This window comes from Macrotis lagotis, chromosome 8 (assembly GCF_037893015.1).
Source record: "Macrotis lagotis isolate mMagLag1 chromosome 8, bilby.v1.9.chrom.fasta, whole genome shotgun sequence".
NCBI classification, from domain to species: Eukaryota; Metazoa; Chordata; class Mammalia; order Peramelemorphia; family Peramelidae; genus Macrotis; species Macrotis lagotis.
The window spans coordinates 103,764,805-103,792,457 of record NC_133665.1 but is presented as its reverse complement, the minus strand read 5'-3'; the positions used below and the strand labels follow the sequence as shown (position 1 = coordinate 103,792,457).

Genomic DNA, 27,653 nt, shown 5'->3' with positions numbered 1-27,653 from the left:
TTCTATTAATTAAAGTGTCAATTTGTGGACTAAAGTAATTAGAAAAAATAACTCTTGTCCCACATGCCCTTATTTTACAGATAAGAGAGGAAGTAACTGGTTCAAAGCATCACAGCTAATAGAGAACCAAACTGAGATATGTACCCTGGTAACCCTTCTAGTAGGCCCTGCAGGGTCAAGAATGACCAGGGACATGTTTAATGTTTCTTCTCCTTTCTCTCTTTCCTCTTCCCTTCCAGGTTGCCAACAGATGTGGGACAATATCACATGCTGGCCACCGACTGCCTGGGGTCAGCTAGTTGTCATGCCTTGCCCCAAGATCTTTGAAGAACTCTTCAAAAACCATGGTAAGTGACTTCAGATTAAGAGTTTGGTCTGAGGGTGGGAAAAAGGGCAAGCAATGGGTAGGGGACCAAGGAGAGAGAGGGAGGAGGAGGTAGGAAAAGAGAAACTCTTCAACAGAGGGGAGAGGTGTGGGGAGGACAGAGAGGAGGGGCACAGGTAGATACTATCTTTGGGGATCTCACAGTCTGATGTGGAGAAAGTTCTGAGTCTCTGCCTTCTAGTCTGCAGAAAACAGAGGAATAATAGTGCTAGGTTCTGAAGCAATAATGTTGTGGTCAGTCAAATATCTATTTTTCCTTCTTTCTTAGACTGAAAAGGAAAGTAATTTTGGAGTGAGGAGAACACTAGCACCTTTGAGGGGATTTGGAGGAGAGAATGGCAGAGGGATCATGAAAATCCTTATTAGGATCTGACTCTTTAGTTGAAACTAGAAGGGAGCTAAGAATTTCAAGCTATCAAATTGGTGGGGAGGGACATTCCAGGTACAATGAAGCATGGAGGCAGAAAAAGGACCAACTAATGATCCAATTTGACTGGAAATTTAGAGTAAGAGGGAAGAAAAATAAAGAAGGTGAGGGAAGAAGACTGGACAGATTGTGATAGACATCACCTTCCATACAAAAGAATTTGCATTTTATTGGGAAGTCAAAGAAGCTTTTTGAGCATGAGTGACATGGACAGACTGATGTTTTTGGAAGATCGATTTTGTAGCTGTGTGGATGATAGATTAAAAAGAGGAAAGACTTGAGGCAGGAGGTTATTGCAGTGGCCCAGAGAAGAGACAGCTCAATGTGAGAAATGATTGCGCTTAGCTTCTCTGCTTTAAACAATGGTTACATGAGGTAGGGACTCTCAATGTTGGGAAACATTTTTTCTCCCTCAGACCTGTATTATTCCTCCAGCAGAATGGGTAGCCCATACTTAAGCATCCATAAATCTTGTTTTTCAGTCATGTCTGACTCTATTCCACTTTGTACTTTTCTTAGCAAAGCTATAAGAGTGGTTTGACATCTTTTCCAGTTTCATTTTATAGATGAGGAAACTGAGGCAAACAGGTTTAAGTGAATTGCCCAGAGTCATATAGCTAGTAAATATCTGAGGCTAGATTTGAACTCAGGAAGATGGGTCTTCATGACTTCAGATACAACATCCTATCTACTGCTCCACCTAGCTGCTCCTTACACAGTCTTACTTTTTTTGTTTTTTTACTAAAAGTGCATACTGGTATGGCTAGCATGTAGGTTGGGGATGGGATCAGGACTCTAATAGAGTTAAGATTTTGTCTGAGGCTAATTTAGAGGTTTTTTAGAGATTATAATAAGTTCATAATAGAAAGTCAGAAATCTCTAGATACAGGGTGCTAAGAAAATAAGTTAGTCAATAGTCAATAGAAAATAGTCAATAGAAGAGCCAGATCAAAGACTTCCTAGAAAATGTACCTCTCTCCTTTCACTGGAAAGGTGAAGGAACATGGAGGTGAAGTGTTGTATACAGTATTCAGATGCAAGTATAGTTCTTATCAGTTGGTTTGATTTAACTATTTTCCTTGGTTACTAGGGAAAGTTCATTGGCCTGGTGTGTACATGGAGGGTGAAATTTGAAAATGACTGTAAAAATAAAAGTCATTGTCCAGACTTAGGGGGGAAAAAAGTTTTCTAAATCATAGTAAAAGATTTCAAGGACCAGTGGGGAATCCTATTAGGACTGGAGGGAGAAGTTTGAGCTTACCCTCTGAATATTAACCAGGAATGATCTACCTGAGGCTAGGCTACTGAATGGCATTTCTAGTATAAAGAACCAGTCTGTCTAGATGATGTAATGTACTTGAAAGTTGTAAAGAATACCTAGAGAAGATAGGCACCCTGATACATTGTTGGTGGGGCTTAGAAGTGGTACAATCATTTTGGAAAAAAAATTGGAATCATGCAAATAAAGTGACTAAAATACCTTTGCCTTTTGCACTAAAAAATCCATTAAGTGTATAGCCCCAAGAAAGTCATGAATAAGAAAAAAAAATCCCCATGCACTCCAAAATGTTTAAATAGCAGCACTTTTTGTGATAGTTAAAAATGGGAACCAAAGCAAATATCCTTCAATTGGGGAATGGAAAACAAATGGTACATAGATATAGTGGAATATAACGGTGCTGTAAGAGATGATGTGTGTGATGAATACAAAGTATGAAGAGATATGGATTGATGCAGAGTAAAGTAAGCAGAACCAATATACACATAATAACTACAACAATGTAAATGGAGAGAACAATGAGATACTGTCCATCTGTCTCTCTCCTTCCCTTACTCCCTTTCTCTCTCCCTCTCTCTCTCTGTCCTTTCTTCTCTCTTTGTCTCTGGCTTTCTGATTCTCTCTCTCTCTCTCTCCCTCGCTTTTTCTCTAGCTATCTCTGTCTCTGTCTCTCTCTCTGTCTCTCTGTCTCTCTCTCTCTTTCACACAAACACATACACACACCTCTTAAGTTCCTTGAGAGTAAGCGTTGTGCTCTGTATCTGTTTTTATCCTTAGAATAAAACATGGGACTTTGTGCATAGTAGGTCCTCAAAAAAAATTATCTTATTAAATTGAGTTAACTTATGCCAGATCTTGACTTCCTAAAAACATCCCCTTCTGAAACTTAGTTTCCTTTTCTGTAAAATGAGATGGTTCAACTAAGTCATCTCCCAGGTCTCTTCCATAGGAGTTTAAGTTGGAAGCAGGAGTTTTAATGACCAGCTATGTGAGGGGGGCGGAGATGTACTCACAACACACTGAGAAAGAGATGAGATTGAAGATGATTTTTTATCTGGTAGTAAGGGTAAATCCTGCCTCCTTCCTAGGGGCATGAGTCCACTAGTCTGAATTCTCTCAATCAGGACTGAATAGAGTATGGGCTAGGTTCGTTAGTTGGATCCCACCCACCAAATACCACCGCCCACCACCATTGTTCTTGACCTCACCTGAGTGCTTTCAAGGTATACTGGATGACTGAGAAAATGAGGCTCCGAGGTGAAGTGACTTGTTTTGGGTCACACAGTTCATAAGAATCAGAGGTAAGATCTGAAGTCGGGTATTGGTGGATTTATCTATCATAACAGACCTGTCAAAAGCTCAGCCACGAAGGAGGCTTGAAACACTCCTGAATGCACTAACCCAGACTGAAATGAAATTGGAAAATATTTAAGAAAATAAATAAAAATTCAATAAAATGCAGATAACAATACTTTTTATCATGGTAACCCACAAGGATCTGTTTAGTGGCTGTGTTTTCATTTGAATTTGACACCCCTCATCCCCATCCCACCCCTGAATTACCACACCCTGCCCTTCTTATAGCTAACCAGAAGAGACTGGTTCCAGGTGGCATGATATATCAATGAGAATAGTGGCTGGTTTCCAGAAGTGAGTTGGGACAGAAGGCAGGAGGGAGGATGGTGCAGTGATAAAGACCCTGGTATCTAATGCTGGTTCTGAGGAATCTCAGGAGACTCAGTTTCTGCTGAGTCTGGTTTAGATGACCTCCTAGCCTGTGGTGCTGGAGTCAGCTCATACCTGCTCTAAAGCAAATTCTGAAATTTTCCTTTCTAACATAAATACCTTGGAAATCATCAAATGTGATAAATCAGGATTTGATTTCTCCTTTTGTTAATTTCTACACTTAAGAAAATGATGGAGAAAATGTTAATAATGCAAATCAAACTTAAAATGTAAGTGTCTGCAGTCCACTTCCCCTTTCCTCTCCCTCCTCCTAACACCCCACACTAGAGCAGTCTGCCTCAAACTCTAACTCTTATGACTTGGGAGGCTCCTGTGAGATAAAAGAGATGTGAGGTTGGAGTAGGGCTTAAGAAGGGATGGGGAGAGGGAAGCAGATAAGGGCCTGCCTTCTTTAGGGTAAGGACCACTTGGGAAGGACATTCATGAACAGGTCAGCTTGAACTGGGGGGAAAGTAAAAAGACTAGCAAGAGAATCCAATCTTCTCCAGAAGTCAGAGAGAGAAGGACTATAACTGGGAACTGACCACCAAGTCCATAGGGTTTCCAAGGAAGATATTCCCCTGGAGCCTAGACATACCTGGATTCTGTCTCTGTGATGCCACTTTGAATAATCCATGTGCTGGAGGCTACTTGAGCTGAAGGGGAAGGAACATCCACCTGAGTCTTAGGGACATAAAATATAAAACCTCGAAGAACTGAGAATCAATGATAATAACATAGTTCTATAACTTTACATTCACAAAATATAAAGATGCTTCCTCAGTCTGTGACCACAGGCAGATTGTTTTCTGAATCTCTGCTTCAGTTTCTCTATTTCTAAAATGGATAGAGAAATGAGGAAAATTTTCTAAAAAATAATAACAATAGCTAAAATATATTAGCACTCTAAAGTTTGCAAAATACCTTACATAAAAACCACCTGTCTCACAGAGAGTGATTTTACAAAAGTGTTTTATATTCTCTTACACTGCTTAAATTAACAAAAAGAAAAAAAAGATGTATTCAGCAAACATTTTGTGCTATCTACTATATGACAGGCTCTTATTATTCCTTGTTATTAATAAAACAGCCCTTTCCCTCCTGGGGCTCATAGTCTGACATGAGAGATCAAGCACATTCACAGATAATTATATCGTAAGGTAGCAGGTAAGAAGGGACATGAGAAAGAGATGAAAGGATATGAAAATTCAAAAAAGAGAAAGATCAGCTTGGCCAGGGAGGTTTTTCTGGCAGAGATCATTTTTGAAACTGAGCCTGGAAATGACTGAGATCCCCAGAAATGGGAGATAGGGAAGAGACATTCTGGAGGTTTGTGTCTTTATCTCATTTTATAATCACTATTAATTCTATAGTTCTGGTGTGTTTTTTGGTTGTTTGTATTTTTGTACTGGGGGGGTGAGATCTATGATTCTATTCATCTAGAGAACTCCCAGTGTGGAGATTCCTTCCTCCAATGTATGTTTGACAGTACCTATGTAATTTATCTTCTTGGAGTTGCCCAGGGCATTGAAAGATTAAATGACTTTCCCATAGTCACACAATGAGTAATTGTCAGGGAGAAGACTTCAAGGAAGGTTTATTTTGCCTCCCAAGTCAGTCTTTAATCCAGTGACATATAACTGCCTCTCTTGATGCTCTAGGTTTGACAAAGTCCTTTCATCCCAAGAAGTATTTACAGAAGGGAAATGCTTGGCCTGGTGTCACACAGTGAAGGACACAATGTCCTGTAATTAAGACTTAAACCAGAAGTCTTTCAGTTCCAAATCCAGAGCACTGTCTACTCTACCAAAGAGAATAGCCTTACATGATTCATGGGGGCCAAGGAAAGCCTAGGAGCCATAATTCCAGCTGAGAGTATTTAGGGACCCCCATCTTAGACAGGTCATTTACTTTTATCTGCCCAACTAGTTTTTCCTTTATGTAATATTTCTGCATTTGTACATTCTTTTTTTTTCCTCTCAAGTAAACCCTGAGAAACATTTATGATACAGACCAAAGATTCTTTACACTTTTCAGGGCTAAGGACCACTTTGATATCTAATGAAATCTATAGAACACCTCAGAATCATGATTTGTTTTGCTTTTAACCTCCATTGGTGCCTTGTTTGATCTGAGCTACCTCTTCAATTTTTCAATATTTTAGATACAAATATTATCAAATTATTAATTTAACCAATTAAAACACTACATGTGGTTTGGAAGAATGCTACATAGTTATGTGACTGATGCAGAAAATGGAAAAATACAGTTCAGCAATAAAGATGACTGACACATACTATTATACTCTTTTTTTAAAATATTGTTATCTATTTATTTTCCCAACTACATACAATGGCAGTTTTCAACAATCATTTTTTTTTGCAAGATTTTGAGTTTCACATTTTTCTCCCTTACTCCCTTCCCTCCTGAAGCAATCTAATATAGACTATACATATATAACCATGCTAAACATAGATCCATATTAATCATATTGTTAAATAAGAATCAAATCAAAATGGGAAAAAACATTAGAGATAAAGCATAATATACAAGACAACTTTTAAAAATTGAAGATAGTAAACCTTGGTCTTCATTTAAACTCCTTAGTTCTTTCTCTGGATATAGATGATTTTTTTCCATCACAAGTCTTTTAGAATTATCTTTGATTACTGTACTGCTGAAATGAACAAGTCCATCACAGCTGATCATTGCCCAGTATTGCTGTTAGTGTGTACAATGTTCTTCTTGTTCTGCTCACTTCACTCAACATCAGTTCATGCAAATCTTTCCAGTCTATTCTGAAGTCCCTCATGATTTCTTTGAGAACAATAGCGTTCCATCACATTCATATACCACAATTTGTTCAGCCATTCCCCAATTGATGGGCATTCCTCAATTTCTAATTCTTTACCCACTAAGAAAAGAACTGCTATAAATATTTTTAACATGTAAGATTTTTACCCTTTATTGTTATCTCTTTGGGATAAGACCTAGTACTGGTATTGCTAGATCAAAGGGTATGCACAGTTTTATTGCCTTTTGGGCATAATTCCAAATTGCTCTCCAGCAAAGTTTGATCAGTCCACAACTCTACCAACAATGCATTAGTGTCTTGGTTTTCCTACATCCCCTTCAATATTTATCATTTTTCTTTTTAGCTTTATTGGCCAATCTGATAGGTGTGAAGTGATACTTTAGAGTTGTTTTAATTTACATTTCTCTAATCCATAATAATTTAGAGCATTTTTTCATATGGCTATTGGCTAGCTTTAATTTCTTCATTTGATACTTACCCTTTCATATCATATGATCATTTATCAATTGGAGAATGACTTGTATTCTTATAAATTTGACTCAATTATCTATATATTTTAGAAGTGAGTCCATCAGAAATATTAGTTATAAAAATTGTTTCCCAACTTACTGCCTTCCTTTTAATCTTGCTTGCATTGGCTTTATCTGTGCAAAAACTATTCAATTTAATGTAATCTAAATTAACACATGCTGATATACTCCTTTTATTCTTTGTTAAAAGATCATCTGGGGGCAGCTAGGTGGCACAGTGGATAGAGCACCGGCCCTGGAGTCAGGAGTACCTGGATTCAAATCCGGTCTCAGACACTTAATGATTACCTAGCTGTGTGGCCTTGGGCAAGCAACTTAACCCCATTTGCCTTACAAAGAAAAACTTAAAAAAAAAAGATCATCTGTTTTGACCTATGTATTAAAATGAAGTAAATATCAGTAATTGCTTATATAAGTGAAATATTATTAAAATAACCCCATTTGGCATACTCCAACTTTTCAAAGGGTTCTGTTACATTGTAAAGTTCCTTTCAAACTTTCTTTTTCTTTTCTAAAAAGAAGGTATGCTTTTTTGTTTTTTGAAAATAAGTTCATCTTGAATGTCTGCTTTTATACATCTATTAAATCCATACAAGGAAAGAAAAATATATTTAACAATATGAGAAGCTTCAATTAAAGTGTTTGTCTTATTTAACATTAGATAATCCAGTTAGGAAGAAACACCTACACTTTTTTTATTTATTTTTTTGTTTTATTTTGTTTTGGCTAGGCAAATGGTGTTAAAGTGACTTGCCCAGTGTCACACAATTAGGTAATCATTAAGTGTCTGAGGCCGTATTTGAATTCAGATCCTCCTGACTCCAGGGCCAGTGCTCTATCCACTGGGCCACCTAGCTGCCCCCAATACCTATACTTTTTAAGAATCATTGTTTATGTAAGAAAAAAGGTAGTGAATCAGTAGTATGCCACATAATGAAGTGAAAAACTAATTAAGAAAATTTTGATTGAGGGTCTAATGAATGATGAAGATATGAAAATGAATACAAAATAGGCAAAAGTTGAGAGAAATAAATTTTTAAAAATTGGACAGATTAGCCATGGGAAAGCAGGAATGCTGATTTATGATATTATGACTATGGTTGTAACAATTAAAAAAATAAAATGGGATCAAACTATTTCAAACACAATTTTTCCTTACTCGGGTTGATATATGCATACAAAGCTAATGAATGAAGGAAATAAGAAATAAAAAGAACTACTATATAAAAAAGAAAATAAGTTCAAATTACTTCATAGAGACAATGATTTATGGTGTTCTGCATCAATCTTGCAAGTACTCAGAAATCAAAAAGAGAAAAAAGATTCAATAAGTAAAAGTTCTTACAAGTCTCATATTTCAAAGAATAAGGCAATTTAGGGAATTTTTCTTACTTCCATTGAAGTCAAGCTTAGAGAAGTCCTATTAAAAATATTCAAGTAGAGGAAAGTATTGAATGAGGTCATAAGACACCTTAATTGAGTTACAATTTCCTAACTTCATTGAAAACAAATATTTAACTAAAGATCTCCCAAAACTTTTCTTACTGATAACAGTGTCATTTTATCAGCACATTCCTGTAAATCAATAAATTTATCTAATATATTTTAACACAAGTTTTTTTGATACAATGCATTGTATATGTAAACAATTCCTCCCCTCTATAAATTTTAAAGTGTAAAAGTGATAATCTTCCAAAAAAGGAACTACTAGTGGCAGAAATTAAAAAGCCACCAACTATCTTTAGAAATGTCCTGCTTAATGCATTAGTAGCTGTTGCTAACAATATTTAAGATGTATACTAGAGACAGAACTGTAACTCTAATTTTCACATTTACAATTTTCCCACTTCATACCACACCTGTGTTACCACGATGTAGCTTTAACTGTGTAATTATTCTTATTTTAATATGTATTTATTCTAAACAGAATGTCTAGTTATTAGCAATTCAGATAACCTAGCTGAAGGAAAAAACATTAAGTAAACATTTATACTGATGAATTCCACTTGTGGCTGTAGCTTGAAGTCGTAAGAAGTAAGTGGATAAAGTCTTATTCCTACTTTTCATATGTATTACCTTTTTTTTAGTTTGTTTGGTTTTTTTGCAAGGCAAATGGGGTTAAGTGGCTTGCCCAAGGCCACACAGCTAGGTAATCATTAAGTGTCTGAGACCGGATTTGAACCCAGGTACTCCTGACTCCAGGGCTGGTGCTTTATCCACTATGCCACCTAGCTGCCCCTATTACATTTTTTAAGACGGAATTTTATGCCTCATTTCAGTCACTGAGGTCTTGTGAAATGTTTCAAAATAACTCAATGACTAGTATTTTTAAAAAATTTTGTTTAGTATAACAAAAGATTCAATAAAATTTAAAAGATTCAATAAAATTTACAGATCACTTAAATTGCATTATGTGGATGACTCAATTCAATATTTCACAAAAATTTTTAATAAAACACTACCCTAAATTAAGTTGAACTGTAGAAATGAAATGTTCAACTAATTTTAATAATAAAAGAAACTCATTATTCTGCCTTATAGCCAAATTGAGAAAAATTTTCATTCTAAGATGAAAATAGTTTAGACATTTCTTGAACTAAATGTGTACATGTTTATAACAAGGCCAAGAGTGAATTAGGATTTCAATATAGGAGCTTTACAATAGGGCAGCCTCATAAAGACACATATGGATAGTTTTTCTACTTGAGACAAGCAGTTCTGTTTTCAAGGAAGAGCATTTGAAGATGTCCCCTTCACTTTCATTCATTTGTATAGGACACATATGCTTACATAATATAATTGTATTATATAAAGTATATTGGTTTATCCAAATTCCTCCTGCATATAAAGAAAATAGACACTATATCTATATCCTGTTAGAAATAAAGAAGTCAAGAGCAGCTAGGTGGTGCAGTGAATAGAGCACACCAGCCCTGGAGTCAGGAGTACCTGGGTTCAAATCCGGCCTCAGACACTTAATGATTACCTAGCCGTGTGGCCTTGGGCAAGTCACTTAACCCCATTTGCCCTACCAAAAAAAAACCTGAAAGAAAGAAAGAAAGAAAGAAAGAAAGAAAGAAAGAAAGAAAGAAAGAAGGCATCACTGATGGGAGGTTGTGTGGTTGTGTCCTATCACCACTAATGACTGATACTGCATTATTTGTTTCAAAATTTGCTCCATCAATCATTTTTTCCTGAAGAACTCATAGGAGACAATTGCTGTGGTTGATGTACCACAAACAACCCACATTCACATAGTATTTTATCACAGAGAGATTGTTCACAGTATACATGGACAATGCAGATTTTTGTCCTATCTCTATATGGAATCCATACCAAAGAACATTTTTTAATATCCTCATAGCTTAATTTGATATTGGTTTATCCAAATTCCTCCTGGTTTCAGTATTTTCCATACTGTATCAATGTAATCAATGAAATTATGGGCTGTATCTATGAAGAAACAAGCAATACAATCCTAGATATTGTATTCTGAGTATATCTCCTGAAAATTTCTTGCTCTCATTGAAACATTAGAACCAAGAGGATCAACATAGGAAAATAGACTGGTCCAATCTGATCAGTGAATCTTCTGTTATTGTTAAATTAATGAACCAAGGATAAAATTAATCTGTGTTCATTTCTGAGCATCTGTTGAGTAAAATTAGAAGAAAAGAGCATTTTTAAAAACCCAACTCCATTCATTTTCTTGGCAAACCTAACTATTTCCCAGGCCAATGGTTATAGTCCAACATCAGGTACCAGAATATTTGTTTTGGAAGGATCCCATTTCTCCTTTGGAAATTTTTTTTACAATTTCTTTCATGATTGGCTGGTAGCAGGCATCTCTTCTGGTCTTCTCACTTTCATTCCAATGTCTCCCAAAGTGTTTCAATGTAGATTTTAACTCATCCATGTCAAATGTGGATGCTGACCTAATCTTCCCTGCCCCATACTCCTTATTATCAAACATATGTTTGCAGTCAGCACCATGATTTGTAGTCTATCTTTATTATGATCGATGTATTTCTGAACCTTGTCCAAATGAAGAAAAAAGTGAGGAAGTGAACTCTGTTAGTTTAGCTGGAAGTAATCTGAATTGCCTTTCTATTCAATCCACTGGTTCGTTCTTGCTGGTTCCCTAGTAGTGGAAGGTGTTGATGATGTTCCAGATGTGCTCCCGTTCCAGTGGCTCCTCTTCATCTCCAGGTGTATGCCACCTCCACCACCACTGCCACTGCCCAGACCCCCACTCTCCAATCCTCACTCTCCCTTCCTCCTCTGTCACTATCGCCATCATCAACTCCTTCGGTGGGTTGAGTGGCAGGAGGTGGAGGCCAGTACCATCTCCAGCCTTGCCCACTCCTCTTGCCCAGAATACTGTTTTTAAATGCCATAATAAAACACATATTACAGAGGAAACCAATTCTATGAAAATAGAGTCACCAAAATATATTTTAAAAGAAAAACAACCTCACGGGCCTTCCCCTTACCTTGATCTAGATCCCCTGGGGACAGGGGTTAGAAGGCAGAGGGAGCAGGAACCAGACTGGGTGATGAATTATGCTGAAACTTTTTGAACCAGAGGTATAAGGTGCTGGGTCCAGCTCAACACTGGTTGTTAAATGTTGAGTATGGGCAATCAGCAGCTGCTGCCAATCAGGGCTTGATTTATTGTTTTGTTATTTATCTAGACATGAGAAAATGAAGGAGAAAATATTAATAGTGGAAATTATGCATAAAATGTGTCAATTTTTTAGAGATTGGCATAGCCCTGGAGCCAGGGAAAACAGGAGCTGATGTGATTTAATATTCAGGGATCACAAAGACCTAGAGATTAGAGGAAAGTTAAAGGCCCAAGATCAACATAAAAGTCCCCTAGACAATAACCCTAATAATTCCCATTTCCAAAGCCCCTGAAGGTTTGCAGAATGTTTTAGTCATAGGGATCCTGTAAGGTCAGCAGTATAAAGCATTAATATCTCCATTGTCCAGATGGAAAAAAAAACTGAGGAGCTTGTGCTCTGGATCAATTGGAATAAATAATAGAAAAGGAGCTGAGGCAGAATAGTATGACCTCAAGAGACTCACTGTCTCTACCTTCTCCACTTTCTCTTCTGCAAAGTGAGAAGTTTGGTCTACTCTAGATGACCAGTGTCAGTCACCAAACACTAGGAAGTACCTACTGTATGCTGGGCACTGTAATGAGAGTTGAAATGTCTTTTATTTCTGCTGCTCTGCTCAGATTCATCTCAGGGGCCTGCAAGGTTTAATGAAGCTCAGGGATAGATCTCACTTAAAGTCAGTAATAGATGTAAATTGCCTGAAAAAAGAGAGGAATCAGTGAATATTAAGACCACAAAAAAATATCAGAAAGATCTTAATTAACCATGGGCTCATAACCTTTTTTCTGTTGTAGTCCTCTAAGGCAGTCTGGTGAGACTTAATACTATACTACTGTTTTCAGTAGTATTTGACTCTTTATGGTCCCATTTGGGGTTTCTCTAGCAAAGATATGGAGTACTTTGTCATTTCCTTGACCAGGTCATTTCACAGATGAGGAAACTGAGGCAAACAGGGGTGAGCCCAGAGTCACACATAAATGAGTGAGACCAGATTTGAACTCTTGAAGAAGAGTCTTCTTGACTCCTTGACCAGAGAAATATCCACTGTTTCCCCTAGCTGCTAATCTCAAACCTCACTTGGGTCATTGTTTGGGTCCCTATGACTCCGAGTGAGTGCAAAGATTTAATTGTTTCTGTTCTAACCAGAAAGTTTGAGGGTCTTTCCCTCCCAATTTGATCGACTGGTTAATTGATTGATTGATTGACTTTTTTTAACTAAGTAAAAAAAGGTCTTTTCTGACTCATTTCTTATCTAACCTTTATTACTGAATGAGCTTTGACTCATTCAAACCAAGACCTGGGAAAAACCTTAACTTAAAATGATGTCCCACTGCAGCCAGAGCCATCTTCAATTGATCCTGATCATATTTTACCACTGGACCCAGGTGGCTCTGGAAGAAACAGTGATTTTGCACAGCCCTCCCTCACTTAAAATCCAATCCACTTGCAAGTCATGGCATCACCTCATGGTCCTTTTCAGATGGCAAACAACAACCCCGAGCTTCTAATACGGTTGCCTAAATTTATAATTGAAGGATATGCTCTGTTTCGGTTAGAGGTAATGAAAATAAAGATGGAATTTTTTTTTCCTTTCTAAATTCACAGGCCCTCTGAAATCTATTCATAGATCCCTCAGGGGTCCTTAAGAGTTCTTATACCCTCATTGTAAAATAGAAGAAAATGAGATTCAAGTAAAAAAAGGATTTTCTTAAGGTTGCATAGCCTTTAAAGTGGTAGAATTTAGGATTTGAATTTAGGATCTAAAAATCAGTGTTCTTTTCATTGTAGAATACTTCTTTGGAGGCTGAAGGAGCTAGGGGAGGGGTTAGAATGTTCAGAATGGGGGCAGGTCTCCCAGATGAGGTTAGAGGGAATGAAGGTTAGGAGTTCCCATAAGCAATATAGCCAAATCTGTTGGTTGGGCTGTGGTTCCTTTGATTCTGATCAGAAGCCCGGCCTGTTGAAAGTCTTCCCTTTCCCTGCCTCTGTTTGTATCTGTCTGTTTTTCCTTTTTTTTTAAAGAATGCTTTGACAAACTGTCACCTTAGAGGAGGGAGGAAAAGGGTGAGTGCCCTCCCTAGGTCTCTGCTGGTTGGTTGGTTCTTGTCCTTCATTACTGAAGAACAAAACATCACTATATAAGAGAAAAATTACAGTATGTCTGACTGTGGCTGATCAGACCAACACAAGCTCAGCATGGTCTACCCCAGATCAGGCACAATTAGTCTTTGGGAACACCTGGGTGGAGTCTCTAGACTTAAACATCTCACATTTCCTTTGAGCGGCTTCCATTTTGCCTTGTTCATAGCACCCTCTTTGATGAGGGCAAGCCATGCTGGGTAGTCCATGCTGCACACTCAATTCCAAAGTTCTTAAGAGAGACTCTGGGAGTGTCCTTATAGCAATTTTCCTGATTGCTCCATGAGAGTTCTCTATAAAAGTCTTTTTGGCACTCAAACAACATGACCACCCCATCATAGTCACTCTCTCTGTAGTAATGTTGGAATGCTCAGCAGTTTAGCCCAAGAAAAGACCTTGCTGTCTGGTGTCTTCTCCTGCCAGGTGATCTTCAGAATCTTCCTAAGACAATTTAAATGGAAGCCTGACATGTCCAAGTTTCACAGGCATATAGAAATTGGGTCAGCACTGGCTCTGTATCTTCAGTTTGGTAGTCAGTCTAATACATCTTTTCTCCCACACTTTCTTTTGGAGACTCACAAATACTGAGCTAGCTCTGGCAATGCAAGTGTCAACCTCATTGTCAATGTGTCCCTCCTTGGAAAGGACACTATCAAGGGAAGTGAACTTGTCCACAGTATTCAAAAGTTCTCCATTTGCTGTAATTGATGGTTCCACCTATGGATAGCAGGTGGAGAGCCTGTATTTTCTTGGTGTTAATTGTGAGTCCAAAATTAGCACAAGCAGCAGAGAATTGATCCATTTTTTTTGCATCTCAGCTTCAGAGGCTGTATTAAGTGAGTCTGTAGTAGAGATTCTTAGTCTAAAAAAAATCATCTCAAAGTGGTTTGTTAGTGGATCTCTCCAAGTTTTACCAGGTTTGTTCTCCGAGGGCAATCCTTTCAGCTTGGTGTAGGACCTCCTCAGAGCAAGCAAAATCTAGGATCACCCCAGCCTCCATGATGAAACCAGTAGGAGAGGGGAGAACATTTCTGTCATCTCTGAAAAAAATTCTGTTTTGGGACCTTGTTTCACTTCCCCCTGGAACCCAAGCTTAAATGCTTCTTAGCTATGTGACAACAAATATAGGGAGTTTATCTCCACATGTGAAAAATGAAGTTAATGATAATTGTATTCCTAATCTCATAGAGTTGTGGTGGGAGTAATCCTTGATTATCTTAAAATATTATAAACATGGAACGTATTGTTACATTTGATTATATGATATGGAAGGAAGGGAGGGAGTAAGCATTTTATATCATCTTCTATATGTTATAGAAGGTTTTGTCCCCACAACACCTTGGGAGAGGTGCTGTTATTATTGCCATTTTACAGACGAGGAAACTGAGGCAACAAGTTAAATGTCTTGCCCAGAATAACAGAGATAGTATGTGTCTGGTCTTTCTGACTTTCATAGTATAATCCTGTACTCAGGTCTAGCACTCTTACCCACCAAACTATATAGTTGCCATCAAAATAGCTCATATATGATATGACATGATATGTGACAGATTATGCCATATCACATTATATATTGTTATATTGTAATATATTATTATATCATATAGCATATTGAATTATATTATGATATGGATTGTGGATATTGGAAAGTGCACCTGAGCTAATGAGACCAAAATTGAAGTATTACATATGAGTCATTGTGGCACAGTGAAATGAGGACTGGCCTTGGAGGCTGAAAGACCTGGATTTAAGTCTTACTTCTGACCCATACAGACCATGAACAACATTGCTTAACTTTCCAATACCTCAGACACTCCTTTAAGACCATAATTTACAGATGAATTGCCTGTCTCAACTATTTGCTTACTCCTTTCATTGAAGAAATGTCCACATTGGAAGTTCACACACATAACTATAAATACAGTTGCAGGTGAAAGATAGGTAGGCAGACAGAGAGACAGATACATAGACAGATAGACATAGAAGAATGGATATCATTTGTCCTTTGTTCTAGAAGAAGACCATAAATGGATGGATAGATAGGGCTCCAAGTTCTGAGATGCCCAATCCCCCTACAGACACACACACACACACACACACACACACACACACACACACACACACACACACGCTTTTCTTTCCTCTCACCAGAGTAGTCTTAAGGCCATCAGGAACCCTGGAAAGACAGAGGCCAATTGTCCCCAGAAGGAAGCTGGCTGATCTATTAGAGTTCATGGCTATTGCATCAAGGGTGTCATAAGAAGGAGCTTGTTCTGCATCATTAGCTGTGACAGAGGCTTGGGCTATTGGGACTGCCATCTCTGATCTGATAGGAGCCTGTTGACTGAAATCCCATATTCCTTCCTCTTCTCTCTTTGTGAAAAAGGGGTTGGGGAAATTCCCACTTCAAGGCTGGAATCACAAACCAGAGCCATCAGGGTTTCTACCTCTCAAGATGCCTTTAAAAAATAGTTGTTGAGGGCAGGGTGATAGAGAAGTGGAGCTACATGAGACACAAAGTCCACAACTTGGGATGCCTCTGCTCTGTGGGTTTGCTCACACTCAGGAAATCCCTGTACTGAAGGGACAACATAGCACCCCTCTGCCATGGAGACCCTATACTGTGGGAGAAGTCAGGGTTTCCTGACCCTCAGTGAGTCCCTGCCTTGAAGTGGGGAGACATAGTTCCTGCTCCACTTTAGAGAGGTCCTGCATTATGGGGGAAATATTGCACTTACCCCTAAGGAATTCTTGTATTATGAAGGAGGTCTACCCTGAGAGACTCCCTGGTCTTCAGAGAAAAATGTCCCTATCATCATATCAGAGAGGAACTGCAAAAGGACAAGTCAGCTGATAGCAACAGTAGCATCTTCCAGATCAGTAGAGCTTGAATATTTACAAAACATGCTTTCTCAGAAGACTTTAAGGGAGGTGGTACATTATTATTTTTCCCATTTTAAAGATAAGGAAACTGAAGTTCTTAGATGGAAAATGACTTGTTCATATCCACACAGCTAGAAAGTCACAAAGCTAGAATTTGAACCCAAGTGGCTCCTGGGCCACCACATCTCTACTTCTACCTGCTTGGATAAGAATTCTGATGTCAGTCCTTGATCAACATGATTAAGGACAGAAAAGGAAACAGGGGAAAAGAAAAAAACAGACAGAGAAAGAGAGAGAGTAGAACTCTCTCTCTCTCTTCCACTTCAGCCCAAAGATGTTTTAGACCAGGTCAGGTAGGGAGAGCTCCCTTGGTCCCCATCACCATCACCTTTTTTTAAAAAAAAAAAACAGTTCTGATTAACCTCAGTAAAACCAAGGTTGATTTTTTTTTTCTTAGAAATTAGTCCAGCTTGCCTATAAATCTCCAGTGGATAAGAATCTATCTTTTGAGATAAAGAAGAGAGAAACAAATTCATATTTTTCTTCATTTCCTTTCCCCCTGACAGGGGGAAATCTAATATGAACTATACATGTATGATCATGCCAAACATAAATCCATATTAATAATGAAAATCTGATAATTTCTACTTGATCCTTTACTTGCTGGAAGAATTGAAGGACAAGACAACTCTAGTCTGAAGTGTCTAAGTGTGAGCCCATAACAAATTTTGAGGACCATAATTCTGGAAAAAAAAAAAGGAAAAAGGTGAGATCTAAGCCCTATTACAGAGGCAAGAAACATACTGGGAAAGAGGAGTTCTCTTTAGAAGCTAGGGTAAAAAGTAGAATTTAAAGGGGCAAACTGTTTTTTTAAAAAAAGAAGCCAAGAAGACATTTTCCAAATCTTTTGCTAACCAGACCTTTTTCTGAGTGGAATATCTAAGAAGAAAAAAATCAAAAATTTCTCTTGAAAAAAAAATTTTATATTAAAAAAAGTCTTGGTCCATTCAGTGACTCCTAACAGTGATAGTAGGCAAAAAGGTTTAATACATGTGTTAGTTATGGTGGAGGAGGCAGTTTGAGAAAAGAGACAATGATTTGGAGTTTTCCTTGCCCTATTTTCATCTAAAAACATCAAAAATGTGAAAGTCCTGGGGCTTGGAAAAGAGATGAGTTATTTGTTGTTAAATGACCCAGTTAGGTAGGATGGAGTCCTTTGAAAGTACTAAGAGGCAATAAATAAAGATGTTTTCTTCAAGAGGTGGTGCTACTGAATTGTGGAAATAGAAGAAAGCTGATAGCTCAACTCTAGAGCAGAGCTTGGAAGCCCTCTCAAAAGACAGTAGTTCTCACCTTTTGGAGATGGAATAAAGGAAAGCTCTAAGTAGAAGATGACATACAAAAGCCCCTCACGACTCAGACTCAGTTGTGATATCCTTTGCTGCCAGAACTCAAGGAGATTAAGCATTATCTCACCGGAGTGGAATATCTGAGAAAGAAGGAGTCAGAGGACTAGGAACTTGGATATAAGTGCTTTAATTGAACCTCAAGGCAGAGCTTCTGTACTCCATCTGCCTGGGATACTCTACTGACTCCAGTGACTCTCAAGTGTGCTCATAGCTTTTGTACAGTGTCTTTTCCAGTGCAGGAAGGGAGCTGATGAAACCTGAATCTACCCAGGTGAAGAGGAGTCATCAAATACAGTGTCTAATGGGAACCTGCAGAACCTGCCAATCTCTGGCAAAGTGCTCAGACCTCATTTGCTGCAGAGACCACCTGTGATCAACATGGGGGGGAAGTTCCTCTGTGAGGAAGCTCAGAGATCACTCTGGGATGCTTGTTTATTATCCCCAGAGCCCTTCCCTTGGAAATAGCTACTGAAAAGTGCAGGGACAAGCTCAGAGAGACCCAGACTGCCTTATGGAAAAAAGAAGAATTTAAAATTGTGTTGGACAAAGTAAGAAAACAGAGAGACAAGCTGTAAGGAGTACAGCGACACTTTGGAATTGTCCATTTTTTTGTGAATATATGAAAATGCACCAGTTTTTCTGGGATAAAGAAGGTCAATATGTGGAAAGACTGGACCAGGAATCCAGATACAAAGGGAATTCAGATACAGATATACTGGAAGAAGACCAGGCCGACAAATTCGGAATATACAATAATGATTTGTGTTTTTCTATTTATCATGTGGAATGGTCAATAAAGTGATTGTGTGATTATTAAAATCAATAGAAAAAATAGTTCTTTCATTTAATATCAGGAAAACAAAGACTGGTTTTTCTTAGAAATCAATCAACTTGCTCATACATCTCCAGTGGATAAGGATCTAGTTTTTGAATTAACAGAGAAACAAATTCCACCAAGACTTACAGTGACTGTGAATGGGCATCTCTGAGTTTCATCCTGAAGGAATCTAGTTTCTATGAACCATCGTGACTCCTCCTAGCCTTCACTCCCCAACCTTTGTCTCCATTCTCATAGGGAATCTGAGCTTGTATTTTCTGATGCTATCTACATAGGCCAGGGATACACACACACACACACACACACACACACACACACACACACACACAAACACACACTCTCTGTGTCTCTCTCTCTCTCTCTCTCTCTCTCTCTCTCTCTCTCTCGCAACCTTCATTTTCCTTGGCCCTTCTTTGGACATATCTTCCAAACCCGTTTGGATCCTATTTCATGCCATATACCCCTCTTAGGGCAGAGAGCAGAAATAACACTGGAATGCTTTCTTGGCAAGGATACTAGAGTGGTTTACCATTTCCTTCTCTAGCTCATTTTATAAATGAGGAAACTGAGGCAGATAGGGTTAAGTGATTTACCCAGGATCACATGACCAATTAACATCTGAGGCCAAATTTGAACTCAGTACTTCATGACTCCAAATCTAGCTAGATTCCACTGTGCCATGCCTGCTTCCCTACTGAACCAATCAATAAGATTAATCCTTTGTTCTATTCTTTTTTTTTTTCCTTTCAGAGGCTCAGTGTTCATTATATTAAATTGTACTTTAATGGTGCTTTTGAAAAAGAACTCAGATTTAACTCCAGGGCATGATGGAAATTAATCCTGACTTGATTGACTAATTAGCCAACAAATATTTATTAAGGTTTAATATATGCCAGACATTGCCAAGCTATGGGAACATATAGATAGGCAAAAAAATATAGTTCCTGCCCTCAAGAAGCTAACAACTCAACAAAGAGACAACATGTATATAAATAGAAACAGATGGAACTTTTTATTTATTCTGAACTTAACAAAAAAACAAAGAAAATGTGCATTTCGTTTTTTACAAAGTAAAAACAAAACAAGAAAATTGCACATTCAGTCATGAATCTCTCTTAATTTTTCCTTTTCAAGTAATTATATTTTCAATACATAACTTTCAAAACTTCCCTTCTTGTCTGTTTCCTTTTGTTCTCTTCTGTGCAATCTAAAAAAAAAAAACAAAATTCTCAAATGATTCCCTGTCTTTCTTTTCTTTTTTGGCAACCTTCCACTCACCTTTATCCCTCCTGCCCAGCCCCATTAAAAGGAAAAAAAAAAACCTTTTTATTTCATAGGCATAGTAAAGCAAAACTCTACAGTGTCTAGAAAATGCCTATTTCATGTTGTCCCCTGAATGCATCTTCCATTGGTCAAGAGATGGGGAGGGTGAGCCATTGGTTGTGGTTGGTCATTGAGAGGTTCAAAGTTACTAAGTCTTTCAAGGTGCCTTTTCTTTAAAATGTCATTATTATTGTATACATAAAAGATACGTATAAACCAGATAGAACCTTAGAGGGAGTATTCAGAAACACAAGTTCTGCTCAGGTCACGTAACTGATGAGGGAGGAGGGATAGTACAGGAATTCAAATATAAGTAAAATAAAACATAGTACTTGTCCTCAAGGAGTTCTTCATTCTAATAAGAGAAGAAAGTACACAAAAAGGATCTTTAAAATGGGAATGATGTGAGGAAATGAAGGTATCTAGCTCAGAGAAGGAGGAGATTTGAAGATTTTAAGTTAGGAATGAAGGCTAGCCTGGCCCCTTCACAAAATGGAAAAGCAAAACAATCCTCACTTTGACTGTGTCTGGAAAATGTTTCATTCTGTACCCTAAATGCATCTTCCATTGGTCACCTTCCATAAGTTGTTTTAGCCTAGGAAAAACTCACCCATAGGAGAGGGGGTCAGATGATTATTCCAGGTTAATAAAGCTACAGAGATGATTCAGTTTTCAGGGCACAAATACCCCAGGTATGGAGCAAAGTTCCAGGGCCAGAAGGGGAATAAAAGAGAACCTAGGCTCCTTTACAAAATGGAGGTCTAGAACTGGCTAGTCTTCCCCAAAATTTCCATGAGGTGATACAGTGCAGGTTCATGGTAAAGCTGCCCCCAGTGTATTAGCCTCCCAAAGAGCCTGTTGGTCGTGTGAGTAGTTGATGTGTTTTTTTATCTGTTCATAAGCTCTTGTGAGCTCTTTGGAATTTACTTCCTTTTCTGTGTGTCTGTCCCTTTAAGTGCAGTGAATGCTCATGTGAGATTCAGTGATCTGTTGATGCACACTGGAGGAAACCTATGTATCTAGGTTTGAATATATTGAGATATTTTCTTTTTTAAAATTTTTAATGTGTTTTTTTATTTTAAGCTTAAATACAAAATAAAATTTAAAAAACATTGCCATGTGCTCAGTAAAGCATAAGAGAATTTATGATATAAAGCAATAAATTTCCATTTAAAGAAAGCCTATATAATAAACATGACACATTGTGTTCAAAGTTGGCCATCTTTTCTTTGCTTCCTTATTTTCTTCTGTTCTCTGCTGTGTGTTTATTTTTTCCCTCCCACCCCCATGGCTACAATTAAATGTGGATGTATACATACATATTAGAAATACACATTCATATTCATATACATACCCATATATATATATAACATTTTATATATTTACATATGTACACATACTCACATACATAGACACATAGACACATGCTTTTCATAGATATCTATATATATTTGGTTTGTGTGCATCCCTCATTTTTATAACATTTCCTGAAAACAACAACCCCTTCTCATTCTTCTATTTTACTTCTACTAGATACATTGCCCTCCTATTACTGACCCTACCGCCCTTCCAAGAATCCCTCTTTACATATCCTTCTATATCCTGCTCCCCATTGAGCTACACACTTTTCAATATTAACATCTTATTCTATTCCCTCACCCTCTAACTCAATATCCTCCCTACCCCCTCCTCTTATTCTTTCTGAATTAATACACACAAATATACATATACATGTATGTATTTGTATATATATATATATATATACACATGTATATAGATATAGCTATATATATATCTATACATGCATGGTATTGTTCGCTTTTTAGCCCATTCTTGATGAGAGTAGGTTTGCAGAACTAACAGCTCTCCTTTCCCTTCTAATTCCTCTGTCAGTTTTTCCTCTCACAATCATTTGTATAAGAAGATAACTTTTTAAAATTTTTCCCTATATCATTTTACTTTTAAGAATCCCATCCAACTCATCTCTACCCCAATCTTTCCTTTGAACTAACCAATTACTAATAACAATCTTTAACATATGGTTTGCAATTCCACATATAGATAGTAAACAATTTGTCCTTAAAGGACCCTCTTGATTAAGGTCCCCAAGACCTGAGCAGTTGCTGTTGAGTCTAGATAACTTCAGTAGGAGGATGAGGTGGGAAACCTGAGCCATAGAGTAGAGCTTATTCTGGGGCCAAGGATGGGCTTCTCATTGCCTAAGAGAGTGTAATTCATGCTTTGGGCTAATAACAGAGCTGTTATCCCAGGAAAGAAGCGACGTATTCCAAGCTTCTATCCTGAAATCCTCAGAATGCCTCTAATTGGACTTAGAGCCTTTGCAGAGAGGGCTGCTCTATCCTGAATCAGTTTGCCCAGGGCCAGTGGGGAGTGTGCCAAGCAGACCAGACAGGTCTTTCCAAGTAGGGAGGAGTGGTGTTTGTGTCTAGCTCAGTTCTCTGGACACTTAACTAAGACAGAGGTTGGGACAGCTCTGGGACCCTGGTCCTGATGACTCTTTTCTTCCTCTTTTAACCCAGGTGGAAATGTGACCAGAAATTGCACCAAAGAAGGATGGACCGATTTGGAACCAGCTCCCTACTCTATTGCTTGTGAACTTGACTACAATTCAACAGCACCCATTGCTGAGGTGGGTCATGCTGAGCCGTCCCCTCAAAATATTCTCCCTACCCTTTAGGAGACTTTGGAGTCACATCCCCTTCCTCATTTTATGCCTAAGCCCCAGGGAATGAGAAAATGTAGTTCTTGATAATCTAGCTCAACCAAGAGAGCTGAGTTCTAAGACCCACCCAACTCTGCCCTATGAGCTCTGTGTGGTCTTAGCTAACTTGATTAACTTCTCTGAACATCAGTTTCCTTGTCTACAAAATTAGAATAATAACACTGGTCTTGCCAACTTCATGGGGGTTATTGAAAGGATCAAAAGAGATAATAAAAGCAAAGCTTTTTGTAAACCTTAAAATGCTTTGTAAACATCAGGTATTCACTCTATGTTAGAGCTAGGGGGAATTGAGTCCCAAGAAAAGTAAATGCCTTATCTATGATCATCCAATACTGTCTGAAGAAGGATTCAAACATTAAGTACCCCCTGACTGCAAATCCTGAGAAAGAATGACCCAAATCATTGGTATTTAGTACAGCCTACCCAGGAATAAACTGAACTCCCAGGCAGATGCCACTAAGATGCTATCCATTTGGGCGTACCTGACCTACCCCAAAGTGACAGTGCGTAATCAGGCTCTGTCCCAAGCTGGGGCCAAAGCCCTTGTCCCTCCCCTTCCCAGCTTAACCAGCTGAACCCTCAGGCTGTTCCCACAAAAAGGCAATCAGGAAACTGGCAGAGAGGGCTCATGGTATATGGAGCTAGAATGGGTCATTTAAACTACTCCCTTCATTTGGGGGGAAACTTACCAAAATAGGGGAAGTAACTTGCCTTAGGTCATACAGCAGATGAAGTGTCATTAATTGGTATTGAATGGCAGTCCTTAGTGATCTTTGCTATACCATACTGGTTCCCAAGGATTAGCTCTACCTAGAGAAAGGGCCAAAAACAACAGAGCAAGGAAGGAGCCTAGCCAGAGGGACAGTTCCAGCCAACCACCATCTTTTGTCCCCGCTTCCTCCCTCTGATCTTAGGGCTAAACAGCCCTGTCTGGGGAAAAAAGGATGGCTAGCTCCTCTTCCCTTCCAGTCAATCTCTGCCCCCAGAGTCATGTGACTCCACACCCTCCTTCACGGTGCCCAGTGCCAAAGACTGAAGCTCCTGCTAACCAATGTCTGACACTTGCCTTAGGGTTGCTAGCACTCATTACTAGTCTTAATCAAAAGCATTTTGTACACGAAAGCCTCAGTATACAGTTAAGGAAGAAGTGGGAGGTGTCAAATAGATCCCATCTAAATTCTTTTCTAAGTTAAAAAGTGTGAAGTCAATAGGCCTAGGCAAGCTAGGTTCATGAGCTTCCCAGATAAGCAGCAGTTGAGGCCAGGTAGAAGGGGGTCAGGGTAGAGGGGCTGGCTATAAGCCAGAGGGAAGAAGTCTATAGTCTGCATTTCAAATAATTTTTGGTCACATATAAACTACTACTGTCTCCCTCCACCACACTGATCTCCCACTCCCTGACCTGGAGGGACATCTTTGTATTTCTGTGATTATCCCTCTTACCACACTCCACCCAGCTCCCTGGCCTAAAGACCTTTTGGGAAAGGAGGGAAGGGTGGTCAGGAGAGGGGAAGATACTTATTATTATTTCCTCTTTCTTTGATTTTCTCTTCCTTCACACCAGAAAGGAGTGAGTAGCTGACATTCTTTTCCCTGAACCAAAATTGGCAAGCAGGCAGCAAGTGCTTCTGGTTATTTCCCAGACAGAAAACACCAGGCTTCAATAGGACTTTTTAACCTTACCAATCACTTTCCTTGCAACAATACTGTGAAGCAGATTGGGAGTGGTAGTTTCTACGGTCCACAAATACAATATGGATGTCAGATAGATAAATAATGCTAATGTTTGTCCTTCATTTTTGAAGAAGACCACAGTGTCAGGGAGATGATGCCCTGACAAGAAAGAGAATTCGATTTGAGTGAGAGGGCGCTGTGCTGAGAGAGAGAGAGAGAGAACATATATATATGCAGATTTATATATATATATATATATATATATATATATATATATATATATATACACACATTATTTATCTGTCATATAAAGAACCTTATAAAGAAGGTGTAGTGTTTTCAGAAGACAAGCATCCTTGCCTTCAAGGAATGTAAAGTTTACACAACATTTTGTCAGATCAAAGGATAGAACCTTGGGGAGTGGTTCCAGGAGGCTTATAATCAGCACATGGAAGTGAGCAGAACCAGGAGAACACTGTACACAACAAGAGTAACACTGTGTGATGATCAACTATATCAGACTTAACTCTTCTCAGCAATATAGTGATCAAAGACAGTTCTAAAAGACTTACGATAAAACGTCATCCATATCCAGAGAGAGAACCATGGAGACTGAATACAGACTAAAGCATACCAACTTCACTTTTTAAAATTTGGGGTTTTTTTCTTTCTCGGGATTTTTTCCCCACTTTTGCTCAGATTTTTTTTTATCACTACATGACTAATAGAGAAATATGTTCTACATGATTGTACATATATAATTTATATCAGATTACTGGTTGTCTTGAGGAGGGGGGAGGGAAGGGAAGGAGGGGAAAAATTAGAACTCAAAATCTTACAGAAATGAAGGTTGAAAACTATCATTACTTGTAATTGGGGAAGGGATACTATTAAGTGAGGGGAAAATTTATAATCAGTTTATGGTGGGCATTTCACCCTGAGTCTTGGATGATAAAGGGGACACTGGGAGAGTAGTTCCTGGCCTGGATTCAGCCAATAGTCAATGACACGTTCTGATAAGGTGTCAAGCATTATCTCAGATAGCTGATAATCCCCTCAAAATTGCAGATTCATAGAACTTCAGAGTTGGAAATCAAACTTAGAAATCATCTGGTCCAACCTCTCATTTTACAGATGGGGGGAAAAGATGGCTGGGTTAAGAAAGGGACTCACCCAAGATCACAATACTAGTGAGGAACAGGGCTGGACTAAAGCCCAGATCTCTCATGCTGACTATTGGTCAGACAGCTTAGGGGGAGTAAAACTGATCCTAACTCTGCTCTCCTCCCAAAGGTCACTGTTTTATTAATGCATCCTTCTTTCCCCTCACCTCTCCTTTTCTTGTGAAGATATTCTATGGCGTTGTGAAGACTGGATACACCATTGGCCACAGCATCTCCCTCATTGCACTCACCATAGCCATGGGCATCCTGTGTGTGTTCAGGTAAGGCTGGGATCTGAGGGTAATATGGGAGTGAGACCTTTAAGACCCACTCCAATGCTTCCTCCTAACAGGAGCTGAAGGCCTTATACCTTCCCCCACCTAGATCCAGGGATAGTGGGTGATGAATCAAGACACCTCTGCCCTCTTCCCTTTTTGCAACCTGATTCTTGGGTGCAGCCAGATAATCTCTGTAATCCTTAATTCTGGAGAACCAGAATTTGACTAATTGAAACACTCTAAGGGCTAACTCAGTCCTCAATTACATGTGGAGACAGAAGATGGGAGAATTATAGGACCAAATCTAAAACACCACTAGACTCTTCAAACAGTGACACTCTACAGGTTCTGATGGGCTCTACCAAGAATTATGGACTTTATAAAAAAATTACAGTTTGTAAATAGGACTGATCTAGCAAATAGTGAACAGAGAGTTCATCAGAGATAGAGATATCCATCAGAGAGTGACAAGCTTTTAAATTAGTCCCAGGATTTGCAAATAGAGGACTTTGAAAACAAGGAGTACAACCATTATTAGGCAAAAGTAGAATGTTGCAAAGATCTTGGAAGGCCCAGAAATAGAAAGCCTGGTAATGAGAGAATCTAGAGAAAGAAGAGACCTTAGAGATCAGATCTCATGGAGGCCTTTCATTTTACAATGACAATGCACAGAGTACAAAACCTGGAGTCAGAGATGGACTGGCTGTGTGACCCTAGGAAAGTCACTTGTCCTTTCTTAGCCTTGGTTTCTCTATCTGTAAAATTGGGGATCATAGTATCCACCTCACAGATTAGAACTAAGAAGACAGAGACTGTGAGGGTTAAATGAGTTAATCTTTCAAAATGCTTTGTAGACTTTAAAATGATATATTAATGCTAGTTATTATTATCATCATATTGTTAGTGTTATTATTAAGGACACTGAGACCCAGAATGAGAGAAAGACTTATCCAAGGTCACGCAGCTAATTAAGTGTCGAAATTGGATTTGAACTCAGATCTTCTGACTCTACTAAATTGGGTGCTCTGACCACCATATTATGCTGTCTCTTACCACGTTCAGCCTCGTTGGCAACATTATAGGGATGAACTTGCTCTACTTGGCTCCAGAAAGAAGTTGAACTCACAAGCAAAGCTACTGGGGGGACAAGCATATTTGGGCTCAGGGTAACCCCACAATTAGAGCTGTCCAGAAATGGACCCAGACATTTCAATAAAATAGGGCTTCCTGGCTCGGGAGGTCTTCAATCAGAGGCTGTTTTGATTATCTGGGGTAGTATTTGTGGAGGGAATTGCTGCCCAGAATCAGATCTGGGATTTAAGACTAGTTTTTAAGGGTCCTTTTCATCTCATTACCCTTGTTATCAGGATTAAATGACAATTCATATAAAAAACCAAACACCCAGAATGCTTCTGTGCTG

General features: G+C 38.6%; 1 protein-coding gene and 1 pseudogene across 1 annotated transcript in view; one reads left to right on the top strand and one right to left on the bottom strand.

The window, feature by feature from the left end:
* The window catches only part of VIPR1 (vasoactive intestinal peptide receptor 1), a 92,483-nt gene that overhangs the window by 50,666 nt on the left and 14,164 nt on the right, over positions 1 to 27,653 (top strand). Inside the window, exons 3-5 of the mRNA XM_074197864.1 lie at positions 240 to 347; positions 22,919 to 23,028; positions 26,142 to 26,236. Coding sequence (XP_074053965.1) covers positions 240 to 347; positions 22,919 to 23,028; positions 26,142 to 26,236 — 313 coding nt within the window. The remainder of the gene's footprint in view (positions 1 to 239; positions 348 to 22,918; positions 23,029 to 26,141; positions 26,237 to 27,653) is intronic.
* LOC141495080 (carnosine N-methyltransferase pseudogene) lies at positions 10,342 to 11,558 on the bottom strand (annotated as a pseudogene).